This window comes from Aulonocara stuartgranti, assembly GCF_965226115.1.
Source record: "Aulonocara stuartgranti genome assembly, chromosome: 13".
NCBI lineage: Eukaryota > Metazoa > Chordata > Actinopteri > Cichliformes > Cichlidae > Aulonocara > Aulonocara stuartgranti.
Window position 1 is genome coordinate 19468101 of NC_138949.1, and position 14303 is coordinate 19482403.

Below are 14303 nucleotides of genomic sequence, written 5' to 3' on the forward strand. Positions count from 1 at the left end.
GCCAGTGGTGGACCTGCCAATTTTGGTATTCTATGTCAAATGTCAATCGGGCTTAATGGTGCTGGGAAGTGAGCGCAGGGATCCGCTAAATGATGTCAGGCCCTCAGGCCACCCTCAGTCTGTTTCTGATTGTTTGGTCAGAGACATTCACACCAGTGACCTGCCGGAACTCATTTTGTAGCTCTGGTAGTGTTCATCCTTCTTCTACAAAGAAGCAAACACCAGTCCTGCTAATGGGTTCAGGCCCTTCAACAGGGCCTTGACAGGCTCTCTGCCCGTCTCCTGGAATCTCCTCCATGCTCGAGAGACTGTGCTGGGAGACGCAGCAAACCTGGTATCCTGGAAGACTTGAACTACCTGTGTAATGTCTGTAGAATCCAGGTATCACCTCATGCTATTAGAGGCTCTGACCCTGGCTAAATGCAAAACTAGTGAGAAAGATTGTCTCAACGTTGCTTCTCTTCTGCACCTGTTGTTAATTTCATTACCACCCAAGCAGCTGAAACTGATTAACAACCCTCTGCTACTTAACTGACCAGATCAAGATCCCAGAAGTTTAACTGACTTGATGCTATACTCTTAATTAAAAGTGCTCCTTTGAGTTTTTCCACTAGTGTGTAAACTGCTCAGAATATTACTACATCTTCTAAAATAAAAATTCCTCTAGCAAAGTTGGTTACTGGTGCACAGACAGGCTAGCCATATTTGTGATTACAGATAGCAAATTAAAATCTATATATTTGCCTTATTTTAATGAGCAGTGCAGCATGAACGAACACTGCACCTATAATTAGATGCTATTTAAAAAAAAAACAGCATATGCGTCTCTGTGCGAAATGCTCCTTAAGGATTCAGTGTCCTTCTCAGCTCATTTCTACCCCTACTGCACCTCATTCTGCAGTGAAGTGTGGCTTGTAGCTATGAGAAACCAGCAGAAATGAGATACAGACACAAGTCTGCATATCAGCACTTCGAACAGCACAATGCCTTTAGAAAACTCTCTCCTCAGCCTCCTTGGGACACTGCTGAAAACTCCACTATGAACTATTCAGCCTGGGAACAGTGAAATAGAAACCTTTCAGCATGTTAGAGCGTATGCACATCCTCAGGAGTTCAGGCCCAGAAAGCTCGTCTTAGCATTGTAAAAACTGACAGCAACCAATTCTCTGAAATGTCATTTCTCAGTTTCACGTTTCTGTGATAATGGAAATAAGAACCAGTAGCTTCCCAGTGGGTGAACCCTCAAATGTGTTCACTGTGAGTGGGTACGTCTGCCAACAGATGTCTGAATACCTGAAACCGACAGCAGTCCTCTGGCTACCCAAAGGGACCAATCATTTTCAGCAGCCTGTCAGCCTATTATGCTGAATATTCCTCCCCGCCTGGTAAAAAAAACAAACTGTATGCACCAGACGCAGGTGTAAATCCTAACACATGCTCTGAGAAATGTGTCTTTGATGCTGTAACTGTAACATAAATAAGGATCAAAAGTTGGATGATTCACTTTTTTTATCCCAGCAGATTACGTAATCTTTTTTATTTTATTTTATAAATGGATAAATGTATTTTATAACCTTGGGAATCCAGCAGCACACCAAGAAAACACTAATCATTAGCTGAAAAAAAAATTATTTAATGTAATTATTGTGCAATTAAACAGGTATAAATGTACTTAAAGTACCTGTAAACATTAGTACCCTTATAAAGATTTTCTGGTTAACCACATGACTCTGAGATGACAATTAAGCAGTAATTATTCCTTCAGTTGCAAATGTCTCATCTAATTAATTCTGATTTGTCATCTGTACCACGTGTCAGTGTAGTGCAGGGGTCCTCGGTTACAGTTTGCTCTGAGCACCTTGTAGTCTCCACACCCTCCTGATTTCTTTTTCTGTACTGTCCAGCTCCCTGAATACATTAACATCCTTTGTCTGCTCAAAGTGCTGCAACAATCTCTGGAAAACAGTCACTGGGACGCTGAAGTTCAGATGTGGGTAAGTCACTTTAGTGGCCATGTCTCGCGTGTTGCTGGAAACAATCCCTGCAACACAACAAAGAAACATTTTTTTGTGAATTCAAAGCCACAGCAGTGCTGACTGAACCACTGATATAAGCACAGCTGACTTTTCCCTGCACAGAGACGTTTTCTGTGGTTATCATGTGCCCCCCTCTGTTCAAAAGGTGCACATGGCTTTCTTCCTGCAGGACCTCCTTACCCAGCAGCTCTCCTGAGCATCTCTGCACCACAGCACCCCCGCTGGTTCCCGCTTGTACTGCACATGTGGTCTGGAGCATGACAGGCTGGCAATTCCAGCTAATGGCTTTGGATAGGACGCCGCAGGTCAGGGACGGACCGCAGCTCCGACCCAGCCCACCGTATCCGACGACAACTACAGATTCACCTGAAGTTAGAAAAGGCCATAACGGTTTTTAAGCGTAAAGAAGCAGGAACTCTCTTCTGGAACTGCTTATAATAAAATAACAATAATTCTACTGTTTCTGCTGCACAAGACTGAAATCAAACCTGGAATGAAACTCTGACACATCCGTGAGACCACAGCTTCTGGGACAGCATCTCTGAGCTGCACCAAAGCGAGGTCATAGGGTGAAGATGCTTTAGTGGAAAAAAGGACATCACCCACTGAATCATGGACTCTGAGAAAAGAAAATCGCCAAAAAAGTGAGGATTATTAGTCTTACACATTCTGTGATCACAAAACATACTTCCAAAATGTGGTGAAGTTGCTAAATAAACAGGAAAAGACCATAATCCCATATGGTGTAGATCCATACAGAAAGCTTTGTCTTTGATGCAGCAAGTCCATGTCAGCTTATAGGACTGTCCATACATTCAGAAGTTTATTACTGCCTATAAATTTAGGGCTGAACGATATATCGCATTTGCGATAATATCGCGACATGATCAAGTGCAATTTTCTAACCGCAAAGGCTGCGATTATACTCTGGACATGTCCAAATTCATGGGCTGCATCCTCCTGAGGCCGCATTTGTAGACCGATTACGTCACAGCGACGCGCCGAAGGCTGTCCAAATTACTACCATATCCCAGAATTCATAGCGCGGCCAAGCCAAACTCCAGTTTCCAACAATGGCGGCCGCTACTAAGTTTTAAAATTACTCATACTAATCTTTCTGGGTCACAAAATAAACTTTTAAAATATTTTCAGGCGAGAAAGTAGTTGTGTAAACATCAAATATCTGCTCGGTTTATCAAGATATCCCATATTTGCAAAAGTGCTTCGACGTTTTCAGAGGCGTCTGCTACCCACCAGCTCGACAGCTAGCCGGGAGCTCGAGGGTTACTGATGCGGCCGAGAACGGCACAACTCCCGGCACATCATTTTCAGATCACCGCGGAGTTTCGCTGCTCGGGTTAAACGTAATATATAAGTCACTTAGACAACCTAAAAATGTTATTGTTGGGCTTTTTTCAGTGTTTTGTTTGTTCGTGAGTAAATCGGTTTGGCTGAGATTAAAGTTATTAGATTAGATAAAATAAAACTTTATTAATCCCCCGGGTGGGTTCCTCCTTGGTTTTCACACAGCTGACTAAACGTCAAACAGAAAACTTATTAAACAGAAGTATGAGACAGTCGAGAATTTACACCAGTGTCTGGTTATATTTTAGATAGCAAGAAGCAGACGGCCGAGTTTATTAAACTCCACCGAGACAGCGGTGACGCTAATCAGAACTAGCCTTCTGATTAGCTAATCAGAAGGCTAGACCGTCCAATTTCACGCCTTTAAATTTTAAAGGCGTGTTTGTGTGTGTGTTTATACAATTGCTATTATGTTTGCACTTTATGTGTAATGTTACTGACTGCAGAGATCAGTAAGATGTGTGTATTTTTTATTTATTAGTTTTATTTATTTAATATTATTTTTTAATTGAATGACTGTCTAGTAGTTCACAGATGTCGAAAAACTGAGTGTGGTAAAGCCACTGATTTTGTTTATGTATATTTCTGCAATCTGCACATTGTACTGACTTTCATTTTAATGTTTACACCAGGGTTCCTTGTCAGCACTTTATGCTCAGATGTTTGTAAGCTAAAAATAAACTATTGTGTATGTTCAAATATACTGTTGTGATTGAAGAAGTTAAATAAAAATGTCAGTCATCAATTCATGCATCACCTCATGTCATCATAATAGAGGTCTGTCTTCCAGGAAAGAACAGTTTAAAATTAATGTAATATAGTATTGGCCATACTATATGATGTATTGCTTGTCTTTGTTTAATAATACAGAAGACAAAGACCTTAAAAAATAATCGCATATCGCATCGCAATCGCAATATTGGGGCAAAAAAATCGCAATTAGATTATTTTCCATAATCGTTCAGCCCTATATAAATTGCACTCATTTTTTTCCAGGCTGGAATAATAGTACCGAATACATCTTTAATGGCGTTAAAAATCAAGAATTTGATGCACAAGTTTGAATATATTTTTGATTTTCTCTCATCCAAACCAGGTCAATCTGAAGGCAAGTTCCTAGTACTTGTTTATGCTTGTTTTTTTTTCTACCCAAAACTGTGTTAGGTTTGAAAAGAAGACTAAGATTAGCGGATTAACACATTTTAGTGTTTAATAAGGTTTGAATTAATTTCTGCTTCAATTAGGAGGGGGTTTAAGATAGTAAATGTGCCATCACCTGTCCCTATGGTGGAACTTCAAGCGGACTTTAGACTTCCTGTTGACAACATGCCTGCACGACACAACCAGTCGAGAGCCGACAACAACCCCTGAACCCCAGAACTGCCCGCTGTCCACAAAGCAAACAGTGGGGTATTTAACAGCTTTTGACTCGTGAGCAGCGGTGGACATCTGGATGTCCGACTCTCCTGGATGAAGCCAAACATTTCTGAGGGGATCCTGGACACTCAGGCAGCTGATGAGATTCCTGAAGACCAACTGGGCAGAGCAGACCAGAGTGAGGCCAATCCACTCATTGGCCTTCCAGCCAAATGGAGACACAATCAGCCCGATGAGATGCACGCTGCCTGCACCTTTCACCACAAACAACCCTCCACCTTCTGTGCCTGGCAGGCAGCGGGCGTCTGTGAGGATGACAGCGTTATCTTCTCCAGCAAGGTTACTGATGATGCCTCTGCTGAGGGTGCTGATGAAGAGATCCAAGCAGAGGGAGCCAAAAGGTGAGCCGCAGGCAACAACAGGGCAGCCCTTCTGGAGAGGCGCACTGCTCTGCCAGGGGATGGTGCCTGATTCCTGGCTGCTGTCTAGCACCACACCTACCCTGAGTACAGCAAACCAGCTGAGGAAGTGGAAATCTCTGAGCAGCTCCTCATCCTCATCACAATGGAAACGCCACTGGTCGGCCTCCTGGAAAACTGCTTGGAAAGCGTGTTTAAACTCCACGCAGTTCACCAGCATCAGCAGCTCGGCTGCAGCCTCCCTCTGCCCTGCTGCTGTTTTGCTTCTAGTGGGTGTGATTGTTGCTCTCCGTGCGCTCTGCTTGGTGTCAGTTGGAAAGGTGACGCAGATTTGAAGTTTGGCACTGAAGCTGTGAGGTGGCAAGAAGTCGTGGTCCCAGTAGAGGGGGTCTCCGTCGATGATAAAACGTGAAAACGGGAGTCCGGTGCATATGATGATTCCTGTGCGAGGGTGGACAACAACTCCGCTGCAGCTCACCGGTTTCTTTGCCGAAGACGCCTCTGACACCTTGACAACACAGCAGCGCCTCTCCACGTCCTTTAACTCCATGCTCTAGCAAAGCAAATCAACAAATGTTTTAACGGCGTTTAAAACACTCGAAAAAGCAGCTCATTAAAAATGTGTACATGCCAGGAGTGAGAAGGAACCTTCAGATAAGTCACTGTGACCTTAAGTTTAAACTATTTATGGAAAATATTTCCCACAGTGTCTTCTAACTTCTTCGCCCTGTTCGTAACTTCCTGGTTCTGCTTCGTTCCTGCACCTGATTGGTCTGAAAGCAAACACCTTCTAGCCAATGGTAAACAAGGAAACTAGAGGGCGTTCCTATATCCCGATTAGAAGTTTATTTACGTTTTACGATGTTTTATGTGTGGTTTTTATGTATAATATCTTTGCTGTTATCAGCATATAGGCTGAAGTCAACTGCATTTGATATGGAGTTTTATATAAAATAAATAAAAAACTTTTTTGCCCGTTTATGACTCTGTGTTCTACTGTGTAATCAATACAGTCCTTTTTGGGTCACTTAAAATATCCTTTCTATTCTATCACACTTGGAAAAGACATAAAGACATTTTTAATCGGACTGACCTGATTTGTTTTGTTTTTGTTTGTTTTGTGTGTGTGTGTGTGTGGGGGGGGGGGGGGGGGGGGTCTTTACCTGGAAATCAAAGGTGAAAGGTGAGGCATTTTTCTCCTCGGGTACTTTTGCAGCCCAAAAGTTTTCATTTAGGATCATTGGTGATTCTAAGTTGACCGATGTGAATGTGATGGGTCGTCTGTCTGTGTTAGCCCTTAATGCTCTAGAACTGGATTTAATAAAAACAGACAGAATGAAGCTTGGTGAGAGCAGCCATCATCACGGGGCAGACGACCATCAGAGTATGAGTGTGAGAGACACTGAGACATGCTAAAATCTAGTTGCAGAAAGGCATTATACAATAAAATAATGTGAATAATACATAAATTTAAGAAATTCTTCCACAATATCATAAGGTTCGGATTTTAGATTTTTAACTGTATTTTTATAGGTTTTACAGCTGTCCCCACTAATAAAGACCTCTTTATTACCAAAGTAATAGAAAAACAATTAACTAACAGAAACCTTGAAGTTCCACCACAGGAACCTTCCATAATTATACAGTATTACGTGTGTAGTTCTTTACACTGACAGAAAGGAGCCTTTCACTGGTCCACCCCACTAAAGCTCAATAAGTTTGACATTCCTGTTCAAGGAGGACTAATAAGTGTTGTGAATGTGAATGGATCAATAGATAGATGGATGTTCCTTTGGTGGATGAACCAAAAATGAATTAAAATATCTTAAACAAGGTTTAAAGAGTTACCAAATATATTTATTTTGCTAAAATATTGCACAACACACCCAACAAGAACATGACATCTTTTTTGTATGAGATATATCAAGCATTAAGAATGCGAAGTAACAGACAGGCCAGTTATTTATTGCAAAATATAAATACACTCTTATAAAATATTTTATAATGTTTTAAGATAATTTTATCCAAAAATACTGTATAAGCTTTTTTTGCTAATCACCACCCAAGTACTCTCATAAATCACTGCGTACTGTTAGCAGCAACCAATCACAAAGTACTCAAGTCTTTTCAGTGCAGTCACCCATCGGTGTGTTTGGCTGGCGTAAATATCTAGTATAGGCAAAAAGTCAGTCAGTGCACTTGTGGTAACAATGTTAGTGGCCGTGTTTGTAAACCTAAATGTAAACCTTAAAATAAACATACTATCACAAGAACTGTCAGCATCCTCCGAGGTAGGCTTGCAAGTTGAGTTTAACAATTACAGCAACACATTTTTGCAGCACTTTCTAGGAAGAAAAAAAAAAGTTGTTTTTGAAAACGATCAATTGAAAGAAAAAAAATAAAACAGAATAAATAATGTGCATACGTGCCAACAAAAATGTTTCATCCTCTATCAAAGAAGAGCTGCTCTAAGCACACAGTGTTAACTACACTGACCTTCACTGTAAGCCAACACCAGCAGCCAAAAATACACCCGGGTCTGAAACAAGTTCACAGCCATGGCATGTCCTACACGGCAGAAACAATTCCCTACAGGCTTTAGGTAAAGGTAGAAGAACCACAGCATGGAGCTTTTCTCCACACTCAGTCTGAATAATACAGGCCAATGATTCATAACTTATCTTTGACTTGCTGCGGTACGACTGAGATAAAATACAGAATTCTTCAAACAGATGAATAATGCTGGGCTTTTAAATACAAAACATATTTTGTACTAGCATATTTAATAAAATCTCTCTACTGCAGGTAGTTTTGTGTGGAACAAATCTGGTTAAGGCTATTATAAAAATGTCAATCAATCGATATACTGGGCAAGCCAGCGAAAACCGTCTCCATATCCCTGTCGCTTCAGCACACTGCACATGAACACCTCCATTGGCCTCAAATTCAGCTCCTTCAGCGGCACTTTGCCCTGAAAAGAAACAAAAATACACATCAAAAAGAACAGCTTTAAATCTACAACTCCATCCAGCAACCTTGCCCATGAACACTGAACAAATACAACGCACATCTTAAACTTTAACCGTGCTTTAAGCTCTATTAGAAAAGGTTTTCCCTGACTCGTCAGCATGGATCAATAAACCGACGCTTAGGTCTTGAACCAGAAATGATGTCTCAGATTTATACAAAAAATTTAACTGCAGTAAAATATCGTTGTGGGGCAGCGGTTTCCTTAAGTCTTTTCTTCTTAGGGTCGATTTGGGCTTGTTGCACAGACAACTAAAAAGAATGCACATACACTAACCAGCCAATTTGTTAGGTATCCCTGAACTGCTCAGTAATCCAAATATCTATATATTTATAATGTGATCACCACTCAATGCATACACTGAGACTCAGCAGGTCATCACCAGATTTTATATTGTTGGCTGGCTGACTGCTGAGTCCACCCATCTGCGATCTGGCTCCTGAAAAGTAAGTGGGTAGCCACTGTGACCACAGTATACCCAGCTTCTGACGGCAGCTTCCAGCAGGATAACACACCATGTCAAATAGCTTGGTCCTATTTATTGAAGTCTTAAAAGCCTAGTAAGAAGACTGTCTCTAAGTACTGTTGCTATGATTGTTTTAGTCTTTCCAACACAGTAACATGTACAAACAGTAAGAAATTGATATAGGCATTGTGACATCGCCTTTTATTTTCTTTTAAGTGCTGTTTTGAAGCCTTCAGTTAGACATTCTGGCTGCCACATCTTGATTATTATTTTATTTTTTTTAAACTGGATGTAACAAGCAAAAGTTAGATTTGACTGCGAAACACTAAGCTGCTACTAGAGCGTAGCCAGCTTTATCTTGTATTTTATTCTATTCCAAAAGGGACCATACTTTACAAAAGAACATCATGTTCTATTCAGTAAGTTATGAAATGAGAACACAGACTGTAAAGACACCAGGAAAGTATTTAGTGAGGTCAAAGATCAAGTGAGCAGCACTTTCTAATATATGTCTATACAATCTGACTGCTTTTTCCCCACCAGAGGTGTCACCTCCTGCTGGCCATTAAAAAGAATGCAGATTTGAAGTACTTTGAACAGGTTTCACTTTTCCAGAGGCTACGTTAACCTTTTAAATACAGTTTATGGTTTAGAAAATATCAACACCATATGACTCTAATGCTCTTGCCAGACGTCACATCATCATTTAATCCCACATTTCTTGTACAAACCTTTCCAGTTGTATGCCCCTGAAGACCAAGTACTGCCCTGAGTGCATCCTCACTGATGGCCTCTGGACGGTCTATCTTATTGCCCAGGATTAGAATGGGGATGTTTGCAATGGTTTCATCTGTTAACATGGCCTACACAAAAGAAGTGTCATATCAGACATATCATACAGATCATTCCTATCAGTGGCAGCTATGGGCAGCTGTCTGTGTTGACATCAGTACAAATAACTCACATCCAGTTCAACTTTTGCTTCTGCTAGTCGCATATGGTCAGCACAATCCACCATGTACACGATACCGTTTATGGCTGGGAAGTAGTTCTTCCAGATCCTTCGTGCTGTAAAGACACACATTTTCAGTATTTTTATGCAACACCTCAACAAATACATCAATAATATTTTAAAAAGCTCAAAAATAAGATTGAGAATCACTTTTTTTTTTACTCCCACCTTGCGTATGACCTCCAAGGTCAAATGTCGTAAAAGTCATTCCAGCTATTGTCAGCTCCTCGGATGCTGGGGAAGAGAGGTTTGATTTTAGGATAAGCAGTGAAGCAAGACACACATGGCTAATTCCTGATGTGACAAGTAAAAATCTACTTGGGTATAGCGTCGGCATGTGCTGTCCCAGCCTGTCATCCCTGAGCATCTGCAGGAGCGTTGTTTTTCCAGCATTGTCTAGTCCAAGAAAAACCATCTTCCCAGTCTTCTTGTACAACCCTGATAGCAGAAAGAAGTCAAATTGATGGGTTTAAAAGAAGTCTTGGGCAGGAGAACTGGGAGCCAGAATAGAACTGGCTGGTATATGTTTTATAGAAATAGAGCGAATGCCAAAAACAAAGTGAAAATCTGGATATTTGTTAGTATTCAGGCTCGAATTTACTTCAAACTGTCTAGTTACTACCTCCAAGTTACCATTTTGTAAAACAACAATATCGGTGCTTTATATCCTCTCAAGGATATTTGAGGGTGCGTGCGTGGGACCAAACTAGTTTACATAGACTTTAGACTGGACTTGGAGACTTGAGACTTGGTATTTAGCTGCTTCTCTCTGGGTTTCCTGTGGTGGGGGCACAGGAGGACTGGGTCCTTGTTGTTACAGGGTCTTCGTATGATGGTTTCCATTGCCAGCTATATGCAGATACTGGACTCCACTAGGGCTGCCCTTTCTTATCAGGTATGTTAATGATTTTTATGGACTTATTTTTATGGGATATCTAGCCAAGGGGTGGAGGGTTTGGTGGTCTCAGGATCTCATCTGAACATAGAGCCATGACCTCCACCTTACTCTGAAGCGGTTTGCAGATGAGTGTGAAGCAGCTGGGACGACACTCAGCTCGAGACTCGGCAGAAATTGGCTTCCTCCGAAAGGTGTCTCAGAGTAGAGCTGCTACACCGCCATATTGAAAAAGGACATTTGGGGTGGTTCAGAAATCTGACCTGAATGTCTCCCAGGTGCGTCCTAGGTGAGGTGTTCAGGGTATGTTCTATCAGGAAACCCAGGGGCAGACCCAGGTTACGCTAAAGAGATTACATTTCTTGTCTGGCTTCAGGCCACCTTAGAGTCCTTTCTGGAAAAGCAGGCGGAAAAGGCAAGAGAGAGGGAGGTCTCTACTTAGCCTACCACACCCACAATTCAGCCTCAGATAAATGGCAAATGTTGGATGATAATGGATGAAAATGTGGAAATTTATTTCAACACCTAATAGTTGCAAGACACTGCTGAAGCCCCTGTAGATCCAATCAAATAGAAAAGACATTTCTGATGGCTTCCTGAAAGACAGAAAGCTGAAGTTAATTATGACACATGAAGGACAGTGATGTACATAAGATACCAGTCATAAAGTCTGTAAATGAAAAAAAAGAACCCTTTTTTTAAACTACTGCAAAAAGCTGTCATCTAGCACTAAAGCGCATTGTTAATCATTATTCTTGACCCTGCGTGGATTACTCTGCTGGTATGTGTAAGCTCCGTGTAATCACACAAGTTTTAAAGCTTGAAAGGAAAGGAGCTAAGCAAGGCAACAAACAGCCTTCAGTGATTTTTCAGACGCTGGTTTGATCTGGGAGCTGTCTCGCTCGCTCACAGTGATCGTCCCCTGACTATTTTTGTGAGGGTTGCGACAACGACACTTGATCTTGGTAGTCTCCCCCTGCCTTCGCTCAATGACACACAAACACCTGTCACTGGGTGAACTTAAAGTGAATAGTGAGGCCTGTGGGCTCTGAGAAATTACCCAATTGTTAATGCCTTTATTATACAATGTTTTCACAGGGTCACTTAAATGTCAGCGTGGCACTTAACTGCTTCATCTGTGGATTTACAGCTGTGGCACTGTAGGCACTGTTCACAAACTTTGGTTTGCCGTTTTAGTGATGAAATGACCAAATCAGCACTCCAAAACAAGTAAACACGGCTAAAAGCAGAAATCACCACTAGCTCACTACTCTTTATAAACGCTCGTTCTAGTGAAATCACTACTACTGTCTAGCTTATCACGTGCAGCTCCGCGGTACCGACGTCAGCTTTAATAAACAACGGTAAATTTAATAAACACGAGCGCGCGGAGGGATCCACAGTGTCCAGTCCTCGAACTTTATGATGTCGGCAAATGGTTTCAACAAGCAGTCTTGAATGGAAAAGTTTAAACCCCAACAAAGCCAACTTAATACATCATTTGCAGCGTTACCTTGGTCAGCAGTGTTAGTGAACTGAACTCGTCCGTTGTTGGGTTTTTTTTCCTTCTCAAAGCCTTCAACTTTGACAGTTAACCGGAAGTACGTCACCGGGATGGCTACCAACACACCAAGGTAAGAAGTGCGCATGCTGGGTTTTTTGTTTGTTAGTTTTTTAATAACAGTAAAAAAAAAAAAATTTAAAGTACACTTCAAACGGTCCTGAAAACATTAATTTAAAATGTGTTTTAAGAACTTAGAACTTAATTTGCTTTTTAACACTACTGACTGTAGTTTACTTTTAGTTTGGGGGGGGGGGGATACTGGTCATGCCACTATCTTTCTACATTTTCGGTGTAACTTTCCGACATACATAGTATCAACGTAATTACATTTTAATAATTATTTCTATTTAAAAAAAATTAAATTACCCAGACATTATACAGTTTTCATACTAGGAACAGAAAAATAAAGGAGACACAATCGCCTCTTAGTATAACTTTGGGCTACAAAAACTGGGCCTCGGGATCTAAATTTAATATATAGAACCAGCTTATTATTTTATGTCCTCTGTAATGGACATTTGTTTTTGATCAATATCTTTTTACTTATTTGAGCTACCCTACTAAGTCCCGATGTACTAAATAGAGGGCTTTCCATTAATATCTCATGTGTTTGAGTGGCCTCTTTTAACGCTAAAGAGGAAGGAAAATTACAAAAAAGTTCAATGGGAAGATTCATTTTTCCTCGGTTCTCAGAGAATATAGTAGTTAAAGCAAAAAGTGAAGGCGATGAGGGCTGTGATCACTAGGTGGCAGCATTACAACCATGAGAGTTTAGTCTGTTCTGAACTAGTTCTCAAACTTTTTCTTGCCAAATAACACTTTTTAAACTCACTAATATTTTTTTTAAATGAAAGAAATTAAAGTAATCAAAATAAGTCCAGTTCCAAAGTATCAGCAAACGTCATTTCCCTTAAAACTAATATATTGATTCAACTTAGTTTTGTTTTTTGTTTTTTTTTTAACTCACTGGGTATTTTGTTCGGTACATGTACAGGGGCTTGCAAAAGTATTCGGCCCAATTGGACTTTTCCACATTTGGTCACATTACAGCCACAAATATGAATCAATTGTATTGGAATTCCACGTGGAAGACCAATACAAAGTGGTGTACACGTGAGAAGTGGAACCAAAATTATACGTGATTCCAAACATTTTTCACAAATAAATAACTGAAAAGTGTGGTGTGCGTAATTATTCAGCCCCCTGAGTAAATACTTTGTACAACCACCTTTTGCTGCAATTACAACTGCCAGTCTTTTAGGGTATGTCTCTACCAGCTTTGCACATCCAGTGTTAAATTAACACTAGAGAGTGTCTATATGGGTCCACTCCTCTGAGTGTTAAATACAACACTGTTGGGTGTTAAATTAACACTTTTGACAGTGTTATATGTTTAAAAGTAACCTAGTCAGTTTTGAAGATTAACAAAGACTAACACTGAGCAGTGCTGATTTTCTAACACTGGAATATTTCTAACATTTTGAGTTATTTTCCAGTGTTAGAAAATCAGCACTGCTCAGTGTTAGTCTTTGTTAATCTTCAAAACTGACTAGGTTACTTTTAAACATATAACACTGTCAAAAGTGTTAATTTAACACCCAACAGTGTTGTATTTAACACTCAGAGGAGTGGACCCATATAGACACTCTCTAGTGTTAATTTAACACTGGAGATTTTGCTGTGTAGAGACTGAAATTCTTGCCCATTCTTCTTTGCAAAACAGCTCCATCTCAGTTAGATTAGATGGACAGTGCTTGTGAACAGCAGTTTTCAGACCTTGCCACAGATTCTCGATTGGATTTAGATCTGGACTTTGACTGGGCCAGTCTAACACATGGATGTGTTTTGTTTTAAACCGTTCCATTGTTGCTCTGGCTTTGTGTTTAGGGTCATTGTCCTGCTGGAAGGTGAACCTCCGCCCCAGTCTCAAGTCTTTTGCACACTCCAAGAGGTTTTCTTCCAAGATTGCCCTGTATTTGGCTCCATCCATCTTCCCATCAACTCTGACCAGCTTCCTTGTCCCTGCTGAAGAGAAGCACCCCCAGAGCATGATGCTGCCACCACCATATTTGACAGTGGGGATGGTGTTTTTCAATGTAATGTGCAGTGTTAGTTTTCCGCCACACATAGCGTTTTGCATT

The 14303-nt window shown here is 40.8% G+C and overlaps 3 protein-coding genes across 5 annotated transcripts in view; 1 reads left to right on the plus strand and 2 right to left on the minus strand.

Moving 5' to 3' along the window:
* cuedc2 (CUE domain containing 2) overlaps positions 1–14303 on the plus strand; it is a 301441-nt gene that overhangs the window by 160087 nt on the left and 127051 nt on the right. The window lies entirely within an intron of this gene.
* On the minus strand, positions 1461–5960 carry tysnd1 (trypsin like peroxisomal matrix peptidase 1). Of its 3 annotated transcripts, none has more exons than XM_082557581.1 (5): positions 5846–5960; positions 4678–5750; positions 2525–2655; positions 2217–2402; positions 1461–2041 (listed from the first exon to the last, which is right to left on the minus strand). In XM_082557581.1, the coding sequence occupies exons 2-5, from the start codon at positions 5745–5747 to the stop codon at positions 1839–1841; spliced, it is 1590 nt and encodes a 529-aa protein (XP_082413707.1). In that variant the 5' UTR covers positions 5748–5750; positions 5846–5960; the 3' UTR covers positions 1461–1838. The 3 variants fall into 3 exon arrangements, with proteins under 3 accessions (XP_082413707.1, XP_082413706.1, XP_082413705.1); XM_082557580.1 differs by having other exon boundaries at positions 5829–5960; XM_082557579.1 differs by having other exon boundaries at positions 1462–2041; positions 4678–5960.
* On the minus strand, positions 7033–12200 carry sar1ab (secretion associated, Ras related GTPase 1Ab). The gene is made up of 7 exons (XM_082558338.1): positions 12112–12200; positions 11124–11194; positions 10022–10141; positions 9872–9937; positions 9656–9759; positions 9423–9554; positions 7033–8168 (listed from the first exon to the last, which is right to left on the minus strand). Exons 2-7 carry the CDS (start codon positions 11179–11181, stop codon positions 8052–8054), a joined length of 597 nt encoding a protein of 198 aa, XP_082414464.1. The 5' UTR covers positions 11182–11194; positions 12112–12200; the 3' UTR covers positions 7033–8051.

Bases quoted from the DNA above. Each gene is read 5' to 3' on its own strand.
- tysnd1 (XM_082557581.1), bottom strand. From the start codon at position 5,747: ATGGAGTTAAAGGACGTGGAGAGGCGCTGCTGTGTTGTCAAGGTGTCA. The intron at 2,403-2,524 runs GTTTGATTTCAG...TTCTAACTTCAG, and splicing joins GTGTCAGAGTTTCATTCCAG to GTGAATCTGTAGTTGTCGTC. The intron at 2,042-2,216 runs GTAAGGAGGTCC...GTTGTGTTGCAG, and splicing joins ATGCTCAGGAGAGCTGCTGG to GGATTGTTTCCAGCAACACG.
- sar1ab (XM_082558338.1), bottom strand. From the start codon at position 11,181: ATGTCTTTTCTATTTGATTGGATCTACAGGGGCTTCAGCAGTGTCTTG. The intron at 9,760-9,871 runs GTGGGAGTAAAA...GTGTCTTTACAG, and splicing joins CCTTGGAGGTCATACGCAAG to CACGAAGGATCTGGAAGAAC. The intron at 8,169-9,422 runs GTTTGTACAAGA...GTTTCTTTTCAG, and splicing joins AGGGGCATACAACTGGAAAG to GGCAAAGTGCCGCTGAAGGA.